Genomic DNA, 24,861 nt, shown 5'->3' on the forward strand with positions numbered 1-24,861 from the left:
AGGATTTTATTCCAGGGATGCAAGGATGGTTCAATACCAGCAAATCAGTCAATGTGATGTAACACTTTAACACAATGGAAAATAAAAATCAAATGACCATCTCAACAGATATAGGAAAGCATCTGAGAAAATTCAACATCAATTCATAAAAAAAAAAAAAAAAAAAAAAAAAAAAAAAAAAAAACCCTCTCAGAGTTCCTGTTGTGGCTCAGTGGAAATGAATCTGGCTAGTATCCATGAGGACACAGCTTTGACCTCTGGCCTCAATCAATGAGTTAAGGATCCAGTGTTGCAGTGAGCTTTGGTGTAGGCTGCAGACTCGGCTTGGATCCCATGTTGCTGTGGCTATGGTATCAGCCAGCAGCTGTAGCTCCAATTCAACCCCTAGCCTGGGAACCTCCATATGCTGTGGGTGTGGCACTGGGAGCTGCAGAGACTCAGCAAAACTAATTCACACTACACATTTGGAATGTGCCTGGTTCCAGACCCAGAGGAAAAGGATGAGGGGTAGGCGGGGACGCAGGCTCAGCCAGGAGCTGCCTCAGGGGTCTAGGAGGTTCCAGAACATAAGAGGATTCCCCAAGACAAGGCTTTTCTATGACTCCAATAGCAGAAGAGTCAGAGAAGGGGGTGGGAGTGGGGACAAAAGGGGCTTTGGGTGACAGTCCGCTCAGTACCACTCTGACCGTGGTGATGACATCATGCATGATGCTCAGGACGGGCGGCTCACTGGGCCAGTTACATCTCAATAAGCACAAAGGAGAAAACTAAGACTCTGGGGATGTGGACAGAGTCAGGCTGGGACGTCCACCCCACAATGAAAAGGCCATGGCCCCTCAAATCCTTGTCTCCAGGGGCTCTTGGCACACTGCCATGGCCCCACAGCACCCATCGCATGTGGTCTGTGTTTCATTACAGTTTTGTAACTACTGTGCTAAATTCATCTTTTCCAGGAGAACTTCCCCCTTTACCCACCTTTTTTTTTAAAAACATAAGGGTCAGTGGTTCCTAGCTGGCAGGCAGGCTGTTAGTCGAATCTGGCCGAGCTGAAGAAGGAGAAACAGCTCCCAGTGAAAGAGACACCCCTGTAGGACGGTCTCTGCCCCTGCAGCCCCAGTGCCTCCCACATGAGGCCTTCAAGCCTACGCCTCTCTACACACACCTCATCACATAGGATTCTGTGCTAAATGCTCAAGACCTAAAGGTGAGAATAGTCCAAGAGAGAATAGATGAAAAGCTTAAGATTCACTGTCTAGGAGTTCCTGCCACAGGCAGTGGGTTAAGAATCAGACTGCAGCGTCTCAGGTCCCTGCAGAAGCTCGGGACAGATGCATAGCATTTAAGTCCTTCACAATGAATAACACACAAAAACACTTAACACCCACTGCAGAAAAGAAAGGGATAAAAATACAAACCTGGTTTCCATAAAGCCTTTCATAGCCCAGAAATTTTAGCAACTCTGAGATGTTTAGTAACTTTGAGAAATGTTAGCACATAACTAAATACATATACACACCCAACAAGATACAGACACCTCTCTTCCAGCTGGCTACTCAGAGCTCCCATGGACCAGCTCTCCTGGGAAGCCCGCGGGCTCTGGGTGGCCCAAGGCCAACACTCCAGCTGCAGGAAGAGTGGCTCTGTGCCTCCCCCGCCCCACCCCCCACCACAGGGCTGGGTACCTTCACTCAGTCCCTCTCCCCAGGGTCCACTGCCGGTGCTGGTGCTGCTGTCCTGCAGGGTGCGTCCTCACCAAACTTCCCTGCTCCCCACCGCCTCCAGGACACCCACATCCCCCTGAGAGGCTGTGAGTCAAGCCTTGGGACACAGAAATATGGCCTCTTTGAGTCACTGGTTCTGCTTCTCTTTCGTGTCTGTTTGCTTCAGGGCCTCGTTAGTTTGCCATTAAGAAGGTTTCCTCCCTCTTCCTCCCCTCCCCACCAACCCGCCAGCAACTTCTGGATTCCAGACACCCTGGGTTTCTGGAAAGTTGATCCCTTCAGGGGCCAGAGAGAATACTGTATTACTGTAATGTCTGACTTACTTTTCTCCAAATATAAAAACAATGTTGAATTCTGTCTCCATAATTCTTAAAACATAAAGCAAAGATTTAATGAACCCTTTCTCCATTTATGCACTGCTCAATGAGCTAGCATTATTTTTCCCCCAAGTAATTATCCCCTCTCTTATCATTCTCTCTCCCCTACCCTTAAAAACAGTAAAATGGCGGCGGGGGGGGGGGAAATCTCTTAACAAATAATGTTGGGAAAACTGGATATCCATGTGCAAAAAGATGAAGTTGGGCCCTTACCTGGAACTATATACAAATATTAACTCAAAATGAGTCAAAGACCTAAAAAGCAAGACCCAAAACTCCCCATCTCTGAGAAGAAAACGAGGGGAAAAGCTGCACGATGGTGGACTGGGCCCTGGTTCCTTCAATGTGGCACCAAAGCACAGGCACTAAAGCAAAATAGATCAATGTGACTACATCAAACTTAAAATCTGTGCATCAAAGGAGACAATTAGGGTAAAAAGTCAACCTATGGAATGGGAGAATACATAGGGGTTAATATTCAGAATAAATAAAGAGCTACAATTTAACAACAATAAGATCAAATAGCCCAACCAAAAAATAAGCAAAAGACTTCGAAGAGACATTTCTCCAAAGAAGACATACGGATGGCCGAGAGACACATGAGAAGATGTTTAATATCACTACTCACCAAAGAAAGGCAGATCAAAATCACAAAACTGTTCCCAGAGCCCCTAGGATGGCTATACCAGAACAAACAAAACCAAAATCAAACAGCAAATGCCAGGTGTTGGTGGGGATGTAGAGAAGACGGCAGCCTTGTGCACTGTGGGTGGGATCGTAAATGGTGCAACTGCTATGGAAAATGTATGGCAGTTCCTCAAAAAATTAAAAACAGAACTTCCTGTCCTGGCTCAGTGGAAACAATCTGACTAGCATCCATGAGGACGCAGGTTCAATCTCTGGCCTCACTCAGTGAGTTAACGATCTGGCGTTGCTGTGAGCTGTGGTGTAGGTTGCAGACATGGCTCGGATCTGGTGTTGCTGTGGCTGGGGTGTAGGCCGGCAGCTACAACTCTGATTCGACCCCTGGCCTGAGAATCTTCATATGTCGGCCCTAAAAAGACAAACAAACAAACAAAACAGAACTACCAAATGATCCAGCAATCCCACTTCTAGGTACCCATCCAGGAGCTCTGGAAGCAGGCTCTCAAAGAGATACCTGAGCACCCGTGTTCACAGCAGCATTATTCACAGGAGCTGAGAGGTGAAAGAAACACAAACATCTACTGACAGATGACAGATATAAAACACCCCTACCCCTCCAGGGGACACCAGGCAGCCCTGAAAGTGAGGAAACGACCACAGGCTTCAACGTGGACGAACCCTGAGGACCTCATGTGGAGGGAAGTGGTCCGTCACAAGCGGACAAGCTCTGCACAAGCTCACTGACAGGAGGAGAGGTGTCTCAAGCAGTGAGAGCCAGAGACAGAGGACGCAGAATCCTGGGGGCCGGGGGAGGGGGGATGGGGCGCTGCCGTTTGATGGGGACAGAGTTCCAGTCCCAAGAGATGAAAAAGCTCTGGAGATCTGTTCACAACGATGTAAATATACTTACCACTACTGAACTATCCACTTAAAAATGGTTAGGATGGTCAATTTCATAGTAGGTATTTGTATTAACATTTTTAAAAAACACCATGATATTTGGGAAAGAGCATGAGTTTGAGTCTCACGGACCCATGCTGGAGCCCATTCCTGGGTGGCCAGGGCCAGAGCCAGTACCCTCATCTATATAAACGAGGGTATAAATAATACATATCTTAAGACGCGGATGTGAAGACCAGAAAACTGCTGACCCAGGACAGAACCGCACCCCAGCATCACCAGCAAAGCGGCACCTCAAGATAATGGCCCACTAAGTCAGGTACTGCACTGGTCAAGGCGCCTAGAACCCACATTTAATCCTGGCAGGAAGTGGGGTGGGCAGGACTTAAGCCCCACTTTGTGCAAGCAGAGAAGAGGCCTGACTTACCCCGGCCCCACAGGAAGGGACAGAGCCCCAGTAAACCCTTAGTTCACCTGCACAGGAGACAGAGCTGGCAACACAGAAACGAAACAGCCCGCAAGAAACACACAGGGTGTAAGTAACGTGTAAAACAGGCCATGAGGATAATGTCCCAAAGGCCACCTCAAGGATCAGAGAGGATTAAGAAAAAAATGTTCACGTTCACAATTTACATTTCCAAAGATTGGTTTAAAAGGTCATCTAAGCTCCTACTGTTGTGGTTCAGCGGGTTAAGAACCTAGCACAGTGTCTGTGAAGATGTGCGTTTAATCCCTGGCCTCGCTCAGTGGGTGAAGGGTCCTCTGTGGCTGTGGCGAAGCCCAGCAACTACAGCTCAGATTCCACCCCTAGCCTGGAAACTTGCATATGCTGCAGATGTGGCCCTAAAGAGGAAAAAATTAAAAATAAAAATAAAAAAGGTCATCTAGTCTCAGGCTTATCTTTTGACAAGTTCACTCCCTCCCTAAACATCCATTTTAATATCCAGCCACCTTTCAAGACAATTTTAATTCTATCTCATGATGCAGTTTAAGTCAATGGCCTTCTTCTTTCTCCAACTAAGAAAAAGGCAAGTTAACACCCTCTGTGATCCAAGATGATGAAATGACTTGTCAACGGTGTTTTAGCAGAGACCTCCCTTCCCACTGGCTGATGCAGCATCCTCTTAGTCACCTTGCCAGAAACCGCATCACCTTGGCCGAGCCCCAGTGATGGCATCACTGTTACATGGCCCTGTGGAGGGACATGGCCTAGGTACCCCGTGGGAAGGTGCCACCTGCTCTACCAGCCCCCAGTGAAGAGGCTGAGTTGGAAGGGGCATTTGAGAACCAGCCAATTAGGGAACAGCTCAGGGTGTGGAGCAGGTGGGCGCGGAAGGGGCATTTGAGAGCCAGCCAATTAGGGAACAGCTCAGGGTGTGGAGCAGGTGGGCACAGCCTGGCCCAGCATTTGCCTCCCGCAGCTCTGCTCTGTCCCTCCCGTGGCCCAGGGTGTCTGGCTGCAGCCCCACAGGCCCATCTGGATGAGGGCAGCCAGGTCCCTCTGCCACACTGACCCATGCCTCCTCCTGGGATGCGGCCCAGGCCCACAGCTGCCCTGAGATCAGCCTCACCCATCACCCCCCAACCGCCGAGGATCTGAACCGGTCACAGCAGGGGACACAGTCCATCAACTCACCAAAACATTATAAAAGTATGCACATGTGTGCTCACACACACACACACACACACACACACACACGCTGAAGGGGGCTCCAGATCCCACAGCAACTGTATCACAGAATAAGACCCACTTCACAGAGATTGTATTTGAGGGTAGAGGTCATAGGATGCTTTTAAAAGTCAAGAAAAACTTATTTTAAATGTGAAAAACAGGATCGCTTCTCAGAGGTTAGATTTCCACATTTCGTGATACTGAAGTGCTTTCTAAGGAGATACAAAGCCAATACTATGTTGCAAAATTAAAGTAATCATTTTGGAAGTTATTAATAGTCCATTAGGGGAGTTTCTGTCCTGGCTCAGTGGTTAACGATCCCAACTAGTATCCATGAGGATGTAGGTTTGATCCCTGGCCTCACTCAGTGGGTTAAGGATCTGGCATGAGCTGTGGTGAAGGTCACAGATGTGGCTCAGATCTGGAGTTGCTGTGGCTCTGGTATAGGCCAGCAGCTGCAGCTCCAATTCAACCCCTAACCTGGGAACTTCCATACACCGAGGGTGTGGCCCTAAAAAGACAAAAAAACAAACAAACAAACCAAAAAAAGTTTTATTTTTTTACTCCTTATAGAACAGAAGCAATTATCAATAACAGCTAATTGAAATCAACTCATATTTACAGACCAAGAAATCAAGAGAAGCTTCTTTGACTACATGCAATGAGCTACCTGGTTATTTTCAGACACTCTAAGGCTGTTGAGGACACTTAAAAACTCTGAGACCAATGGGCATCCTCGTCCTCTAGGCTGGAGCCCCAACGCCTCAGAGTCAGAGTCCCTCTGGCTCCCCACTCCCCAGGCTTCTGGACAGGGTCACCCGCAGACTCGAGCTGACCCACTGCAAAGGTGCCTAAGTCACTCTGCACAGAACAGTTTTAAGGAAGAGCCGTGAGCTCAACCATTCCCAACTAGTATCCATGAGGGTGCAGGTTTGATCCCTGGGCAGGGACCAAGTGCTGCGTCAGGCATCCCGGCGGGGCTTCTGTGGTGTTATTTTCCTGCTGTTAAGTGTGTGCTTAAAAGTTTTATCACAGCTGATGTATAAAGGATATTAGCCTCCAGACATTCTGCAGACTAAGCCAAACTAAGTCACATTAAAAAAAAATATGAGAAATGCCATAACCAAAGGGGCACTGAGCGTTATAAAAACATGTGCTCTGCTGGGCTGACAGAATGGATCTGTGATCACCTAGTCGGTGTGAGACACTGCAACAAGAATTTCCACAGTGGAGTTCCTGTCACGGCTCAGTGGTTAACGAATCTGACTAGGAACCATGAGGTTGAGGGTTCGATCCCTGGCCTTGCTCAGTGGGTTAAGGATCCGGCGTTGCCGTGAGCTGTGGTGTAGGTTGCAGACGTGGCTTGGATCTGGCGTTGCTGTGGCTCTGGTGTAGGCTGATGGCTACAGCTCCGATTCCACCCCAAGACTGGGAACCTCCACATGCCATGGGTACGGCCCTAGAAAAGAAAGAAAGACAAAAAAAAAAAAAAAAAAAGAATTCCCACAGTGACTTTCTTTCTACTCCTGTACTTCTAACTCTATAGCTATCTAACAGTCCATGGTTATTTCTCTTTGCTGGAAACTCTTAATAGAACACTAAGAGAGACAGAGAGATGGAGAGACAGACAGATAGATAGTTTCATTCTTTTATTCATTTTGGCCATGCTGGTGTCATGTGGAAGTTCCCGGGCCAAATGCCACTGCAGTGACAGCACCAGGTCCTTAACATGTTGAGCCACCAGGGAGCACCTTTATGTCATTAAGCACTAAACCCTTGGTTTTCCATGGTTCATAAGACATCGTGCTTATTGGGAGAACTACATCAACTCCTTCTCAAACACACACAATGCTGGATACCTTGATGTAAACAATTTCACAAAGCATTTTACACTTCAAACTTTGAAACTTTTTAACTCACAAAAACTATCGAGTCTCTAATTTTATTTATTTATGTATTTATTTTTGTCTTTTCAGGCCTGCATCCATAGCATATGGAAGTTCCCAGGCTAGGGGTCAAATCGGAGCTGTAGCTGCTGGCCTACACCACAGCCACAGCAATGCGGGATCCAAGCCACATCTGCGATCTACACTACAGCTCATGGCAACACTGGATCCTTAACACAGTGAGTGGGGCCAGGGATTGAACCTGTGTCCTCATGGATACTAGTTGGGTTTGTTAACCACTGAGCCATGATGGGAACTCCCCTAAAGAAATATTCAAAAGAATTCAGGAGGTCCCTGCTGGCTCAGCAGGTTAAGGATTCGGCGTTGTCATTGTAGCAGCTTGGGTTCAATCCCTAGGCGCTGGAAATTTCACATGCCGTAGGGGCAGCTAAAAAGAAAAAGAGAATTCAAAGCAGGAATTCAAACAGATATCTGTACCCCCATGTTCACAAAGGCATTACTCATAAAGGTCAAAGGTAGATACAAACAAAGTGTCCAAGACAGGTAAGTGCATAAACAAAAGGTAGTCTCCATACACTGGAATGTAATTCAGCTATAAAAGGAGTGAAATTCTGACACCTGCTACAGCAGGCAAACCTTGAGGACATTGTGCCAAGCAAATAAGCCAGTCACTGAAAGACAAACACTGTAGGATTCTGCTTACATGAGGTCCCCAGGGCCGTCAGATCGTGGAGACAGAAAATGGAACAGAGATGCCAGCGGCTGGAGGCAGGGGCAATGGGATTTGGTGTTTAACAGGGACAGAGTTTGTTCAGGACGATAAGAAAAAAAGGTTCTGCAAAGAATGGTGATGGCCGCACCCATTGTTTTTGTTTGGGCGTTTCTTTAGTTGAAGTGTTATTGACATACAACATTATTTCAGCATCAGGTTTACAACATTATTTCAGCATCAGGTTTACAACATAATGATTTCACTCCTTTTATAGCTGAATTACATTCCAGTGTATGGAGACTACCTTTTGTTTATGCACTTACCTGTCTTGGACACTTTGTTTGTATCTACCTTTGACCTTTATGAGTAATGCCTTTGTGAACATGGGGGTACAGATATCTGTTTGAATTCCTGCTTTGAATTCTCTTTTTCTTTTTAGCTGCCCCTACGGCATGTGAAATTTCCAGCGCCTAGGGATTGAACCCAAGCTGCTACAATGACAACGCCGAATCCTTAACCTGCTGAGCCATTATGTCACACCGAGAAATGATCTCCACAATAAACCTAGCTCCCATCCGTCATCACACAAAGGACTTCCGTGTGATGAAGACATTGAGATTTACTTTCTTAGCAATGTTCAAATATCAGAACAGCATCATAAACTAGAGTTGCCATGGACACCACACCCCCCAGCACTTATTGGTGAGTTTTGTTTTGTTGGTTCATTTGTGTTTTGGTTTTTTTAGATTCCACATAAAATGATAACATACAGTATCTGTCCTTCTCCATCTGACTTACTGTACTTTGAGTAACACCCTCTAGACCCATCCATGTTGTCGCAGATGGCAAGATTTCATTCTTTTTTATGGCTGAGTAGTATTCCACTGTGTATACGCACCTTGCCTTTATCTTTTCATCCATCAATGGGCACCTAGGTTGTTAGTGCCCTTTCCTCTTGGCGTAAAGAGTTCCCTTTGACCTTTCTTACAAGGTTGGTTTGGTGGTGATGAACTCTTTCATCTCCTGCCTGCCTGGAAAACACTTTCTCTTTCCATCTCTCCTTCAGGTCTGAATGATAACCTTGCTGAGCAGAGAATTCTTGGTTGGAAGAGCTTTCCTTTCATCACTTCAAATATGCCAGGCAACTCCCTCCTGGCCTACAGGTTCCTTCATTCTTTTGTTCTTTTGCTCTTTCTTTCTCTCCCTGCCCTTTCTTTTTCTTTTTGGGGCTGCACCTGCAGCTTATGGAAGTTCCCAGGCTAGGGGTCAAATCAGAGCTGCAACTGCCGGCCTACACCACAGCCAAAGTAACTCTGGATCTGAGCCATGTCTGCAACCTACACCACATCAAGGGGAAAGACCAGATCCTTAACCCACTGAGTGAGGCCAGGGATCAAACCCGCATCCTCATGGACACTATTTCAGGTTCTTAACCTGCTGAGCCCACAATGGGAACTCCACCTATAAGGTTTCTGCTGAAAAAACCTGATGACCTTAACAGTAATGAACCATGCACTTAAAATTGGTTAAATCAGGAGTTCCCACTGTAGTGCAACAAGATCAGCAACGTTTCTGCACAGCCAGGACACAGGTTCGATTCCCAGCCTGGTGCAGTGGGTTAAGGATCTGGTGTTGCCACAGCTGCGGCATAGGCCACAACTGTGCCTCAGATCTGATCCCTGGCCTGGGAACTCTATATGCCACAAGGTGGCCAAAAAAGAAAAAACAAACCTATACTAAACAAAAAAATATGGTTAAATGGTAAATTTTGCATTATGTACACTTTAGGACCTGAACACCACCACCAAACAATTAAAAATGAGAATAAACTAGCAGAAAAAGAAGTCAAGTTTTCAAAACATTTCCACCTCTGCCATTTCATTACTACTCTTTTCATCTTACAAATGAGAAACTGAGGTCCCAACACCAAGTCAGGGCAAAGCCTGGATTCGCTTCCCAGGCGGTGGGCCCCAAAGTCCAGCACTTACCCACTTCAGGAGCCCCTTCCCACCCCATACTTCCTTCTCTCAAACCTCTCCTCTCTCCACCAGCCTCCATCTGAACAATTTAATGATCACCATGCAATAAAAAGTATTATTCATAAGACAGGAGAAAAAACCTGCTACCATCGGAAAAAGTAGGTATTTTATGGAGAATCAGCACAGACAACACATGTGTGTCCTGCACCCACTTTCAGGTCTGGATACACTAGGAGGCTTTCAGATGCAAGGAACCAAAAGCAGCCAAAGTGCAACAGGTGTAAATCACGAGAAATTTATCACACAACTGGGAGATTAGGGGAGGGAGGGACCCAGGCCTGGGACAGATCAGCAGCTCACAAATCCAGGTTCCTCTCATCCTCTGCTCTGACAACTCCATGCCAGAGTCTCCTCTAGGGTGATCCCCTCATGATCATAAGATGGCTGCATGGGAATGAGGGCTGCCATTTCATCATCTGAAGATTCATTACTACCATTATTACAAAGGGCCCACTTCATTATTTTTTTCCTCTCCTGCTGGATGTGGGAGAAAATGTTACCCACATAAGAGAGTAAATCGGAGTTCCCATCATGGCTCAGTGGTAATGAACCCAACTAGTATCCACAAGGATGCAGGTTCAATCCCTGGCCTCGCTCAGTGGCTTAAGGGTCCAGCATTGCCATGAGCTATGGTTCAGGTTGCAGACACGGCTCGGATCCCAAGTTGCTGTGGCTGTGATGTAAGCCTGCAGCTGCTGCTCTGATTTGACCCCTAGCCTGGGAACCTCCATATGATTTGGATGCAGCCCTAAAACAAACAAACAAAAAAAGAGAGAACAAGAGATCCCGTCGTGGCACAATGGTTAACGAATCCGACTAGGAACCATGAGGTTGCACGTTCGATCCCTGGCCTTGCTCAGTGGGTTAACAATCCAGTGTTGCCGTGAGCTGTGGTGTAGGTCGCAGACACAGCTCGGACCCCGAGTTGCTGTGACTGCTATGACTCTGGTGTAGGATGGTAGCTACAGTTCCGATTAGACCCCTAGCCTGGGAATCTCCACATGCTAAAAAAGACCAAAAAAAAACAGAGAGAGAGAGAGTACATCGTTCCTGATGCCTAGGTCACATGAGTCCCTGGGCCACCAACAGTCCCTGAGTGAAAAGCAGACCCCAATTAGCTCAGAAAGGATAGGTTCAAGTGGCTGTTTAGGGGTAAGGGGGAGACAACTAAAAAAAAAAAATCTGCATTTGAGTGATAAAGCAAAACACAGGAAATGGATGCTGAGAGGTAAGCAGCAATGCCCACTGTGCAGTCTCTTTTGTTTTTAAATGTCTGCACCCTGGTATATGGAAGTTCCTGGGCCAGGAATGGAAGCCAAGCCGCAGCTGCAACCTATACCACAGCTGCATCAACACAGATCCTTAACCTGTGCCACAGTGGGAACTCCTACTTTTTTTTTTTTGGCTGCATGGTGCAGTGGCTTGATGTGGGATCTCAATTCCCAGACTAGGGATTGAACCCAGGCTGCAGTGGTGAAAGCACCAAGTCCTAGCCACTAGGCCACCAGGGAGCTCCCCTGAGGTGCTCATTCAGCAGGGAGGGGGGGGGGCAGCTCAAGAGTGATGCTGAGGCTGCAGGCCCTGGGGCAGGCGCTCCCCCACAGCACCTTGGCCTTCACCTGGTGCACCTGTCATTCTGGCTCCCCCCAGCACTCTTGGCTGCACAGTCTCCTGGGCATCCAGAATCCAGAAGCTTTTTGCAGAAAACACTTGGCGGGAGAATCAGTGGTAATGAATCCACTGTGAACTCCAGCTCTAAAGACAGGACCTCAAGTCCCTGCATCTGTCACCCATCTGACAGTGTCGACCTGAGTGCAAATGAAGGTAGGTTTCCTCCAGCAACAAAGGACTGAAGGAAAGGGTGACATCCTTGGGAATCAAGGTACAAGCCTGCAGCAGAGGAGCCATGCACTGTGACATTCCCAAGAGGACAAGCACAAAGTCACAAGTGGCCATGCAGGAATGGAGCAGCCCCATCTTGGGACTTTCTGCTGGATCCCAGGACTACCTTCCAATGCTATGGGGACAAGGAAATGGCAGCAGAGAGAAGCCCTTTCAGTGTCACTGTCATTCAGGGTCTCCCTGGAGTGGAAGGGGCCAACCCCGGCTTGCTCATGTTCCAGAGACCTCCGCCTATTCAGACAAGTGACGGGACCAGGGCCGCCTCCAGCTACAGTGACCAGCCAGCAAGCCCGCGGTGGCAGCTCCTGGAAGACTGGCCTGCAGTCTGGAATCTCCTGGTTCTTCACAGTAACAAGCCTCAGCAGGGACATTTACGGGAGCGTTCTTTGTTTGTTTTTTTGTCTTTTTTTAGGGCCACACCTGTGGCACATGGAGGTTCCCAGGCAAGGGGTTGAATCGGAGCTGCAGCTGCCAGCCAACACCACAGCCACAGCAACACAGGATCCGAGCCGCATCTGCGACCTACACCACAGCTCATGGCAATGCCAGATCCTTAACCCACTGAGCAAAATGAAGGATCAAACCCGAAACCTCCTGGTTCCTAGTTGGATTCGTTTCCACTGAGCCACAACAGGAACTCCTACAGGAGCATTCTTGTCTCTGAGCATGGAGAACGCCTCACTGTGCCCTTTCTAAGGGCCCAAACCACCCTCCTTCATACTGAAAGAGGCCCTGCGAGCTCCTGGTCCCTTCAGCTCTGCCCTTCAGGCTGACATGGGGCCCTGAGCCTGTGCCACAGGAAGCTCAGGCCAGACCCCATCTCCAGCAGAGCCTCCATCACCATGACCCCCACTTAATCCTTCCACAAGCCAGCCACCATCCTCGCCAGCCCTCTGAGTTTAAGAAACAGTTAGTTAACACTGGCCATGTCCTTCAGTCATGGAGCCATGATCCAGAAAAGAAGCCAAAGTTAAGGACAGTGAGCCTAGGAGGGGAAGAATTCTCCCCTCATAGGACTTAACTGAGCCAGTGAACCTGGGCAGAGAAACAGGAAATCTTGGAACCCGAGGCTGCATTAGTGAGGCCTGGAAAAGCCATGGGCCTTTCTCTCGCGGGAGGATGAAGCTCACATGAACTGAACCTCTTAATGCAGCTTCCCATTTAGCAGCTGAACAGCACCAGAGTAATTCCTGATGCTCTGAAACCAGGTCCCCTCCCATTAAACCTGATTTACAGAGTTCCCATCATGGCTCAGCAGAAATGAACCTGACTAGCATCCATGGGGATGCAGGTTCCATCCCTGGCCTTGCTCAGTGGGTTAGGGATCCGGCATTGCCGTGAGCTGTGATACAGGTCAAAGAAGAGGCTCAGATCTCGTATTGCTATGGCTGTGGTGTAGGCTGGCAGCTACAGCTCCAATTTGATCCCTAGCCTGGGAACCTCCATATGTCATGGGTGCAGCCCTAAAAAAAAAAGAAAAGAAAACCTGATTTACTTTTTGGCTTGATAAGGCCATGACACAGAGGTCTCAGGGGAATAATTTTCATTTCTCCTCAATCCACCTCTATGCTTCCCAAGCAGGAATTCATTTTTAAGACCACATTCCTGAGATAAGCACTGCAACTTCTTTGATGTCACAGACATACAGGTGCACCTCGGAGATGGTGTGGGCTCAGGTCCAGACACCCCAACCAAGTGAGCAGTGCAATAAAGCAAGTCACGTGAGTTTTGTGGTTTTCCAGTGCATAGTCACACTGCCTATTAAGTGTGTTAGGTCTAAAGAGATAACATAATTTAAAAACACTTCATTGCTAGAAAATGTTAACCATCAACTGAGCCTTCAGTGAGCAGTAATATTTTTCCAATAGAAACACCAAAAATCCCTGAGGACAGCTCACCAGAATAATAACTATGAAAAAGTTTGACATCTTGTGAGAATGACCAAAATGTGACACAGAGAAATGAAGTGAACAAATGCAGTTGGAAAAATGGTGCAGACACACTTGCTTGAGGCAGAGCTTCCCCAGGTCTGCAACTTGTAAGTGATGCTGGATCTGCAGAGAGGCAGTGGGGGGAGGAGTCTGTCTGTCCCTTGAGGGGACTGGGTCCAGGACCCCCATGGAGACCACATTCCATAGATGCTTGCATCTCTCACATTAAAGGGCAGGACAGTTCGCCTCTGTATCCTCAGGTCCTGCACCCATAGACTCAACCACAGTGGACTGGACCTCACAGATACCAGGGCCTCCTGGAGTGAATTATATCAGCGGTAGGTCAGACCAGCACCCCCTGGTGTTGGTGGCTTTTCCGTGAGGACTTGTCCTTTTCAGTGAGGACTTATCCCTTAAAATACCATTTACTACATGAACCAGAACAGTCTTGCTAGTCCCATCCGTTCCTCAGACTCAGGACCACACTGAGGCTTCCCCTTTCTGTCTCTGTGCCTCTCTCTTTAATGCCCTTAGAAAACCACACCCTGGAGTTCCTTTGTGGTTCAGCGGTTAACCAACCTAACTAGGATCCGTGAGGATGCAGGTTCAATCCCTGGCCTTGCTCAGCAGGTTAAGGATCCGGCATTGCCGTGAGCTGTGGTGTAGGTCACAGATGTGGCTCGGATCCTTTGCCGCTGTGGCTGTAGCATAGGCCGGCAGCTGTAGCTCTGATTCAACCCCTAGCTTGGGAACCTCTATATGCTGAGGGTACGGCCCTAAAAAGACCAAAAAAAAGAAAACCACACCCTGGAAATTCTTTGAAAGGAATCTGTCTCAGCTGTCTCTGCAGACTTGACTGAGCACAGGGTACTTGGGTTAATGGACTTGAATTACCTTTTGGCAGGGGGAAGGGGTTCTTGGCTGGGCCCAGGGCATGTGGAAGTTCCTGTGCGAGGGATCCAACCCGAGCCACAACAGTCGCCTGAGCTGCTACAGTGGCAACGCCGAGTCCTTAACTTGCTACATCAAAGGAGAACTCCAAATTGCTTTTGTTTTTAAAAGGCATAAACCACAACTAGACAAAACCCTCTACGGCCAATATTTTTCCCCTGGTCCCCTTCTTTCTAGCACTGCTGCCTCCTCTGTTCTCCTGGGTGAGACTGGGTAAGGGAGCCTGGCTCCCCCCGGGCAGGCATGTGCCCACCTCAGGCCAGGCCTACCCACTGCTCCAGACACCAGGTCTGGAGCCCAATGACACCTCACGTAAAGCAGCCGGAAAAGATTCACCCCAAGAAAGACGGTGACTGAAGAGATGGTGACTAATGCACGTTCTTTCCAAGACCTGAATGATCAGTTTCCCTCTTATCTGCAACTTCACAGCCTTTCAACAACCTTACCTGACTCAATTTAGTCAGAGCTGCCTTCTGCTGCCTGTAACCCTGTGGATATATGACCCCAGGGACCAAGGACAACCACTCAGCCCCCCCACACAGCAGGATAGGTAACTTTAAAGACAACTGGAGCCCTTCCGCCAAACCACCGTCTCCACTATGTCACTTACTGAGGGACATAGCACGAGGGGAAGGTGTCTGCCCAGCTCTGGGCCCTTTGGAGACATGGAGAACTCCTCACATTTATGGCCAACAGAGAGGGCACTTCAGACATCAAAGGCTGGTACTTTCAAGAACAGAAACAAGAAGGCACTGGAAGTGCACCTTGTAAATTCTTGACCTGATGGGCATGACAGGCACTGATCACCTCCCCACTCATCCCAGGAGGCCAGTGGTACCCAGACCCAAAGCCAAACACAAAGAAGAAAACTACACAGTGATTACAAACACAGGCTCAAAAATCCTCAAAATACACTAAGGAAACACACACACACCGACACACACACACACACACACACACACATACACGTATATTGCAAACACCTAAAAAGAAGGGAATTTCCGTTGTGGCTCAGCGGAAACATATCTGACTAGCATCCATGAGGATGTAGGTTCGATCCCTGTCCTCGCTCAGTGGGTTAAGGATCTGGTGTGGCTGTGGCTGTGGTGTAGGCCAGCAGCTGTAGCTCTGATTTGACCTCTAGCCTGGGAACCTCCATGTGCCATGGGTGCGGCCCTAAAAAGCAGAATAAAAAATAAAATAACAGGAGTTCCCATTGTGGCTCAGTGGTTAATGAATCCGACTAAGAACCATGAGTTTGCCAGTTTGCTCCTGCCTTGCTCAGTGGGTTAATGATCTGGCGTTGCCATGAGCTGTGGTGTGGGTTGCAGACGTGGCTCGGATCCCGCGTTGCTGTGGCTCTGGCGTAGGCTGGCAGCTACAGCTCCGATTCAACCCCTAGCCTGGGAACCTCCATATGCTGCGGGAGCGGCCCAAGAAAAGGCAAAAAGGTAAAAAAATAAATAAATAAAAAATAAAAACTTTTTAAAAAATAAATAAATAAATAAATAAAATAAAATAACAAAAAGGATTATACACCATAATCAAGTGGAATTTATCCCAGGAATGCAACTATGGTTTAACATCCTAAAGTCCATCAATGTAATACACCATCTTTATAGAAGACAGAACAACAATCAAAAACCTGGATTCTCTCACTGAGTGTAGAAAAAGGATTCCAGGACCCTCAGGACCCTTTCATGATTTAAAGAAGAAAACAAAAAACACTCCAAAACCTAGGAATAAACGAGATATACTTAATGGTGAAAAGGTGAATGCTTTCTTCCAAAGATCAGAACCAAGACAAGGGAGTCTGTTCTAGTCGCCAATGTACTGGTGGTTCTATACACACATGATGGGTTACTATGCAGCCTCAAAAAGGAAGGAGACTCTAACACCTGCTATGACAGGGAGGAACCCGAGGACACAGAGAAGCAGACAAAGAAGGACAAATCCCATGTCTTCCATTTACATGACTCAGGCCCCCAGAGGAGTTAAATCCACAGAGACAGAAAGTAGATGATGGCGTCAGGATAACTCTCCAAAGAAACTTCAGGAACATTCAGGATGGTTTGATTAACAGTGTGGAAACTATATATTAATATGGAAAACTAGAGACATTCACAGGAAAACAATGTTAATGTCTGATCCAAAAAGCCATTCGCCAGGGAGCTTTCCGGACACAAGAGTGTGGCCCCCACGTCCAAGCTGCTCCAGCTCCTGCTCCTGCTCCTGAATGTGCTCCTGCTCTGGAGAGAACCGCTGTGCTTGCAGAACTACTAAGACAACACAACTGAAAGGAGCCTTCAGCTCTCTTAACACCAACAGAAGAGAATCTTATCAGCAATCACTCCCGCACTATTCTACGTCTGTACTTAAAGAGCTCTACTTCACTAAACCAAAACACCACACTTACGAAATAAAACATATTACAGCATTTTTTCACTTGACCAGCACTGGCTGAGTGGCTGCTGTGAACCATGCATTGTCACAAGGGTGAGGATACAAAGGTACCATCCCCAAAGCATCAGGAGCTCTTTGCTGGACAATGCCACATTCCTCGAGCTTAAGCTCATCATCAAAATTTATCTTAAAAAAAAAGATCCTGTCTGAAATTTTTACTTTCATCCCATTTGTTTAGCTAATCTCTAGCAATGCTTCCTCCTAGAAAGCGTGATTAACCCTGACCGCGATAAAGAAAGCTCCATTTCTAAAAAGTTCCCAAGCTCTGAATCCTTGGTGTTCCCAGCTCCCTCTGAATCACTGCCTGCTGCAGCTAGAATGTGAACGTTCCTGAAACCATCTCCACCACTTCCTTCAGAGAAAGGAGCTAAACAGCCCAACATACCATCAGAAAGAGATGTGGCTGTTTCTTTATTTTAAAAGTCAAAAGGGCTCAAGCTGGGAAAACACTTCCTTTTAAGTCTGGTCTCACGGTCCCCAAATGACCTTTGTGGGAAAGAAGAGACCTCTGAAATGTTGAGGAATCGCTGGAACTTTGTCTTCTGTCAAATTCAATAGGCAGCTGTGAATTAAAACGAAGCACCCCTTTCTACACCTCACCAATGCATTTTGTCGTCACCAGTATCAGGAGAGGGAAAAGCACCTGATAAGGGCTGGAAGGCCCAGGTGTAAAACAGTGAGGCCAAAATCACGTAGCTTACACACAACTATGCACAAGCACCCATCCTAACACAGTCTGTTAAAAGCATAAAGAAGAGAGTGGGGTGGATTGGAAGCTTGGGGTTAACAGATGCAAACTACTGCCTTCGGAATGGATTAGCAATGAGATCCTGCTGTGTAGCACTGGGAACTATGTCTAGTCTCTTAGGATGGAGCATGATAATGGGAGAAAATAGAATGTGTACATGTATGTGTAACTGGGTCACCATGCTGTACAGTAGGAAAAAACTGTATTGGGGAAATAACAATTAAAAAAAAAAAAAAAAAAAAGCGTAAAGAGGGAGTTCCCATTGAGGCTCAGTGGTTAACAAACCCAAGTAGGATCCAGGAGAACCTGGGCTGAATCCCTGGCCTCGCTCAGTGGGTTAAGGATCCCATGTTGCTGCGGCTATGGTGTAGGCCGGCAGCTGTAGCTCTGATTTGACCCCTAGCCTGGGAACTTCCATACGCTGCAGGTGTGGCCCTAAAAAGACAAAAGACAAAAGACAAAAAAAAAAAAAAAAAAAAAGAGGCATAAAGAAACTGCCTTGAAGAGAGATCTGGAGAGGTCTATCTGCTTTGTGCAGATCTGGCAAATGCCCAAAAGATAAAAAATGCTCTTATTTCCCGATGTGAGACAGCATTAAAAAAAAAAAAAAAAAAGACATTAAATCCAGAACCACCATTAAATTATCTCAGACACTGGCCTTGCACCCACTTCAAAGTTATACCATTGTAATTCTGCTCTGACTTATAAAACAGATAGCCTAGTGTCCTATACATAGATCTTTCAAGTTTTTCTTATCTTCAATCATGTAAATTATTCAATCACCCAAAATGGGCCAAAGTGCCAACAGAACTTTCCAGATTTCGGTTGGGGCTGAAGCTCTTACTTTCTCAGACTCATTTCTGAAAATAGAAAACTCGTCTCCAGCCATGTTTACAAAAGACCCATGGCTTTTACAACACCCCTAAAACAATGGTTGCTCCTTGGTGGGTAAATGACTCCATCTCAAGATTCTAATGAAGCCCACACTATAATTCCTAAAACACGCTTCACTGGGACAAAATCTACACTCCACTCCCAAGACAGAACTCTTCTGACAGCAAGCCATTAGGACCCAAGGGACACAGTGTGTTCTAGTGTGGGTAGTGACCTTCGACCATGATGTTTGGACACGATTTTCCCACACACTCTCTGAATGAGAAAAACTGAAAGTAGTGAATGAATATTTGTGTTGCTCTAAAATTTCCAATTAGAATCACAGACAGAAACATCAACTCCAGCCTGGGGAATCAGGCTGGACTCTAACCTATATTCAAACATCCGAAGAATAAATCCAAGCTGGAAGGAAGGCATAAGTCAAATGCTAAAGGACCCTTCTTTAATTATGCACTCATTAGCGTGTGTCTTTTTAGGGCCGCATCCTCAGCATGTGGAGGTTCCCAGGCTAGGGGTCAAATAAGAGCTACAGCTGCCAGCCTACAGCAAAGCCACAGCAATGCAGGATCCGAGCAGCGTCTGCAACCTACACCACAGTTCATGGCAACGCTGGATCCTTAACCCACTGAGTGAGGCCAGGGATCGAACCTGAAATCCCATGGTTCCTAGTCGGATTTGTCTCCACAGTGCCACAAGGGGAACTCCACGTGTGTCATTTTTATTTGACTGTTTCTGCATCTGCACCTGCCTCTGGAAGTCCAGGACAGAGAACTACTGACCAGGAGGGTGTCCAGGTGCGAAGGGCCAGCAGCTGGCAAGCTAACCTGTGCTCAGAATTTACTCACCACACCTTCCAAGGATTCGAGAAAGCCATCCTCACATGACCAACACCCACAGGAGCCCTAACTGGGGGTCCACCGCCTGGAGGCCTACCCCTTGAATGGGACCTGGCCTGGACTCGACCTTGCTGTCGGCAAGTGTGGAAATGCATCAGGCTGGTGGCTCAAGTCAGAGGCTGTGGCTCTCAGCCCCAAGGGAGCCCAGCACAGGAGTGTGGAAGCTCCCAGGCACCAGAGACAACAAGCTCCTGAGTGCAGAGCTCAAGTCTAGAATGAGATAAAGGGGTGACTGTGGGGCCTGGGCAGAGTCATGTGATGATGTGTGTATCTGTCACGTGGTTCCTCCAGGTTACCCAGCAGCCGCCAAGGACAACGCCTCTCTTTTCAGAGGTAGGGCAGCAAAGACAGCAGCACTCAAACATCACCGCTTTCAGCCCCTAATGAGTTAGTGCTCCAGTTGACAGTCTTGAGCAAAGAGTATCCACATCTGCACACATATTAAGGAAACTTCATTTCCCCGCTTTAAGTAACAACAATAGACAATACCAGCAAATGGAATGCGTGATGTGCAGGGCGCCATTCTGAATCCACAAGTAGACACTGGCCCCGTGACAACCACACAAGACCAGGGCTACTTCCTTCACTCTGCATACGATGCAGAGGGGAGCCAGCCAATGACCAGCAGCTCAGCAAGAAGCTGGGTCCAAGTACAGAGGGTGAGCCCCAGTCTATGCTCTTGACCTCCATCTGCGCTCTTTCCCATTGGCTACATCAGGTCAGCAGAGGCCAGTGAAAATGCAGGGTTCCTGTTGGCCTGTATCACGCATGGAGCATGAGCTCCTGTGGGCCAGCGCCCCCACTGGAAAACAGCCATCCCTGGAGCCAGCGCCACAACCTTCCAGCTCCAGCCCCTTCCTGGGTCAGCTCCACACCCAAGCACATCTTCCAAAATCCAGATCTCCATTTCTTTATGTGAAAGCAAGGATGTTTGTCTCTACTCGAAGTCACTTGGTCTCGTACTGAGCACATGGCACGTGCCAGGTGCCCTTACTAGATCCTGGACTGCAGGCTGAATGGGGAAAAATCACCTCCCTGAGGGCGATCGGGTCTAGAGTGGCACTCTGGGGAAATGACCCTCACAAGCCATGCCACAGGTACACCACAGGGGCCACAGAGCGCTACGGGGTGAGGGGAAAGGGGGTCCGACATCCATCTGGGGGAGCAGCAGGGGATGGGCTATCAGGGAGCACCATGAAAAGTTTACTCCTGAGACCCAAAGAGCCCCAACACAAGATGGACCGTGAGCTCCTACAGCACTCATAGCCAATGCACGCGGAATGGGAACAGCCATCCCCAGGCTTGTCAGGGCCACCAGAGCAAGTGCCAGCAGAGCCGAGAGCTCTAAGTGACCACGGCAGGAATTGGTGCACTACACACAAGTACATACATGCCAAATTAAGTGAAAAATTTGATCTCACAGGATAGGTTCTCCAGTCAGGCCTCGGAGTGAGATCTGGGACCCTCAAGTGTAGGAAGAAGGACCACGATGCATCTGGCGCTTAGAGGATGTAAGCACCCCCTCGTAGCCGCTGAGGGGGCAACACTGAATAACTCACTCTGACATTTCCAGAATTGCTATGTGAATGGGGTCAGATACATCAAATTCTCACATGGGAGTCTGCAGCCTATTGGGATGTCCGAGAGTCACAACTACAGGCAAACCCAGGGAGACATCAGACTGTCAATATTGTGGCTGAGAGGGTGTCCCTCAATTTTGCAGAATGTTATCAATGGGGGAAACTGGGCTGAGGATACACTGGATCTTTCCATAGTATTTCTTACAACTGCATGTGAATCTGCAATTATCTCCATAAAAATCTCAATTAAAAACTGTACACCCGTGTTCATGGCAGCATTATTCACAAAAGCCAAAAGGTGTAAACGATCCAAATATCCATCGAAGGATGAATGAATACACAAATGAATGGTATATGCACATGATGTAATATTCAGCCTTAAAGAAAAAGGAAATTCTGACCCACAGTGCAACATGAATGAACCCTGAGGACACTATGCTGAGTGAAATAAGCCAGACACAAAAAGAAAAAAACCTGTATGGTTCCACTTACATGAGGTACCTGGAGCAGTCAAAATCAGAGACAGATAATACAATAGGACTGAGCAGGTGCTGGAGGGAGGGGGCATTGGGAGGTTTTAATGGATACAGAGTTTCAGTTCTGCAAAAGGAAGAGTTTTGGAGATGGATGGATGGTGGTGATGGTCATACAACATTATGAACGTACTTAACCTAAATATATTATATATATATTATATATAATACATATATATGGTAAGGGATTGCTAAGGGAAAAAGGATGGGATCAGGAGAGTTGATCAAAAGTCTTAATAGGAAATTGTTATACTCTTTATTCATACTGTGACTACTGTATCATTCTTTTTTTTTTTTTTTTTTTTTTTTTTTTGGCTGTTTCTTGGGCCGCTCCCACGGCATATGGAGGTTCCCAGGCTAGGGGTTGAATCGGAGCTGTAGCCACCAGCCTACACCAGAGCCACAGCAACGTGGGATCCGAGCCGCATCTGCAACCTACACCACAGCTCACGGCAATGCCAGATCGTTAACCCACTGAGCAAGGGCAGGGACCAAACCCGCAACCTCATGATTCCCAGCCAGATTCGTTAACCACTGCGCCACGATGGGAACTCCCCATTCTTATAGCTTATATATATTCTTTTGGCCACACCAGCAGTATGCTGAAGTTCCCAGGCCAAGGATCAGACTCCCACAGCAGTGACAACACCGGATCCTTAATCCACTAGGCCACCAGGGAACTCCTATCTTACATATATTTTAAATTTTGTATCAGTTTCATTTTCGGTAATTTAAAAAAAAATAAAAAATGTCTTTGATGAAGCAATACAAATTGTTATTAAATCTCGACCCTCACCCTTTTCCTGCTTTTTGTGATGAATAAAGCACTTGGGCTACATACCACAGTAAGATGACAGTTTGTAGGGAGTTCCCATTGTGCTTCAGTGGTTAACTGACTAGTATCTATGAGGACGTGGGTTCGATCCCTGGCCTCTCTCAGTGGGTTAAGTATCCAGTGTGGCTGTGGCTGTGACTGTGGTTTAGGCCGGTGGCTGCAGCTCTGATTTGACCCCTAGCCTGTGTGGCCCTTAAAAAAAAAAAAAAAAAAAAAAAAGATGATGGTCTGCAGGGAAAGCATGGGTGTGACCCAGTGCCCACTAATTGGGACACTTTTTTCATGGTCTAACATTTTTAGCAGAAAGAATAACCATGCTTTTTAGACTTGCATTTGGAAGATATTTCTTGAAACTAAACAAAGTTAAGTCTGTTACTTTGAGAAAAACAACTGACAAGAGTTTCCTACTATAATAAAAATCAAGCCTTCAAGTGAAAATTGGAATGCTGGAAAACTTGTATCCATCACCTTGAGCTTGCCAGCCTCTCAAACCTAAGAGCCTCTAAGGAGATCACAGGTGATATTAGGGAATGTTATTTAGTGATACTGTATAAAGGGATGTGTCAACATTTGGAAGATCTGCCTAACTCAGTGAATCAACATTTTCCAAATGACAAACATGATGTTACCAGGAACAAACCCCTTCAAACCCGCACGGCAGACTGAATTTTCATGTAACAGTGTGAAAAGCTCACTGGTAAGACTTCTGATTCCACATCAAACTAATATTTAAGAAACTACCGCTAGTCTGGTTTTGGAGTAAAAACGAAAAATACCACAATTACGTGAAAAGCTATTAAAGTACTACAGCCCTTTTTCTAACCACTCCATCTGTGTAGGAGCATATTATCTTCAGACTGCAATAAAAACCGACCGCAGTGGACTGAAGGCAAAGCTGGCAGGAAAATGCAGATATTTAAGAGATTTGCAAAAAGTAAGAGAACGGCTCTCGTCGCACTAATTTCTTGTTTAGGAAAATGCTATTTTCTAAAGCATGCGTTATGTATCTTGAAATCACGGATTTTACGTTTAATGAATGAATAAATGTACTTCTATGTCGCAGTATCGTTTATAATTCGGTAAATCCGTAGCCCCGAGACGTCTCCGCCCGGACGCACTCCTCTCGAGACCGGAGCCAGGCTGGGAGCGCCGGGAGGGCGGAGAGCGGCGGGCCCAGGTCGCGGTCCACTCGGCCCGCGGGCTCTGCAGGCCCGCCCGTCCGCCCGCGCCGCGGGGAGGGGCCGGCAGCGCCGCCGACGTGGCTCCAGCTCCGGCTCCGGCTCCGGCTCCGGCTGCGGGTTCACGGCCGGCGCAGCCTTACCTGTTGGTCATTCCTGCCGCCACGCCCAGCATCTCCTTTGGCCCAGCGAACCCGCACCGCGTCCTCTGGCCGTTCCCGCCGCTGCAGCTGCGGCCGCCACTGCTCCTCCTCGCTGCGCTGCCGGCAGGAAGGGGCGGGGCGAGCAGGGGAGGACCCGAGAGGCCACGCCCACATCGGCGGGCATCGCCCCGCCGGCCCCGCCCCGGAACCGCCCGCTCGAAAGTCGACCCCGCCTCCATCTGGCTCCGCCCCCCGGAACGGCCCGCTCGGATGTCAACCCTGTCCCCAGGTAGGCTCCGCCCAGGCCAACCCCCCAGGTCCCGCCCCCGCCCCGCGCGCCTTGGTTCCGCGCTCCCAAAGCCGTCAGACTCCTGGTCCCTAAGCTGGAGAGCCGGGCGGATTCGGGGTCTGGGACTGAGTCGCCCTCATTCCTGCTCCCCTGTCCCCACACCTGAAGCCGGCGGGCTGAGGAGGTGCGCCGTGTCGGTGCTGATGGAAAAGTCTCCTCCGCTTTGACCTGTCCCTTCCTAAGCTGCAGACCCCAGCAAAGACCCTGGTTACAGGCGGTTCTCTGTGAACATTCCAGGGAAGCCTGGGAGCCCAGTGGGCTGATGGCTGCCCCTAAGGAAGGGGGTTCGGGCAGACGTGAGCGGCAGAAAAGAATTGGCTGAAGCCTAAATGCATGTATTTTCTCTTAGTCTACTTTTCTGTGCATTTGAAATTGCTTAAGAATAAGGGATTTAAACAGAACCCAGAAGAATGCACAAGGAGGGTCAATAAAGTTTTGTGGGGTGTTGTTTTTATTTTATTTTTATTTTTTATTTTTTGGCTAGG

The 24,861-nt window shown here is 47.8% G+C and overlaps 1 protein-coding gene across 2 annotated transcripts in view; it reads right to left on the reverse strand.

Annotated features, from left to right (window-relative positions):
- The window catches only part of LIMS1 (LIM zinc finger domain containing 1), a 97,185-nt gene extending 73,005 nt beyond the window's left edge, over positions 1 to 24,180 (reverse strand). The window contains exon 1 of one of the 2 annotated variants that reach the window (XM_021085645.1): positions 24,028 to 24,180. In XM_021085645.1, coding sequence (XP_020941304.1) covers positions 24,028 to 24,059 — 32 coding nt within the window. In that variant the 5' untranslated portion in view covers positions 24,060 to 24,180. The remainder of the gene's footprint in view (positions 1 to 24,027) is intronic. The other variant, XM_021085644.1, reaches the window with a different exon arrangement.

The sequence above is a fragment of the Sus scrofa genome, chromosome 3 (assembly GCF_000003025.6).
Source record: "Sus scrofa isolate TJ Tabasco breed Duroc chromosome 3, Sscrofa11.1, whole genome shotgun sequence".
Classification (NCBI taxonomy): domain Eukaryota; kingdom Metazoa; phylum Chordata; class Mammalia; order Artiodactyla; family Suidae; genus Sus; species Sus scrofa.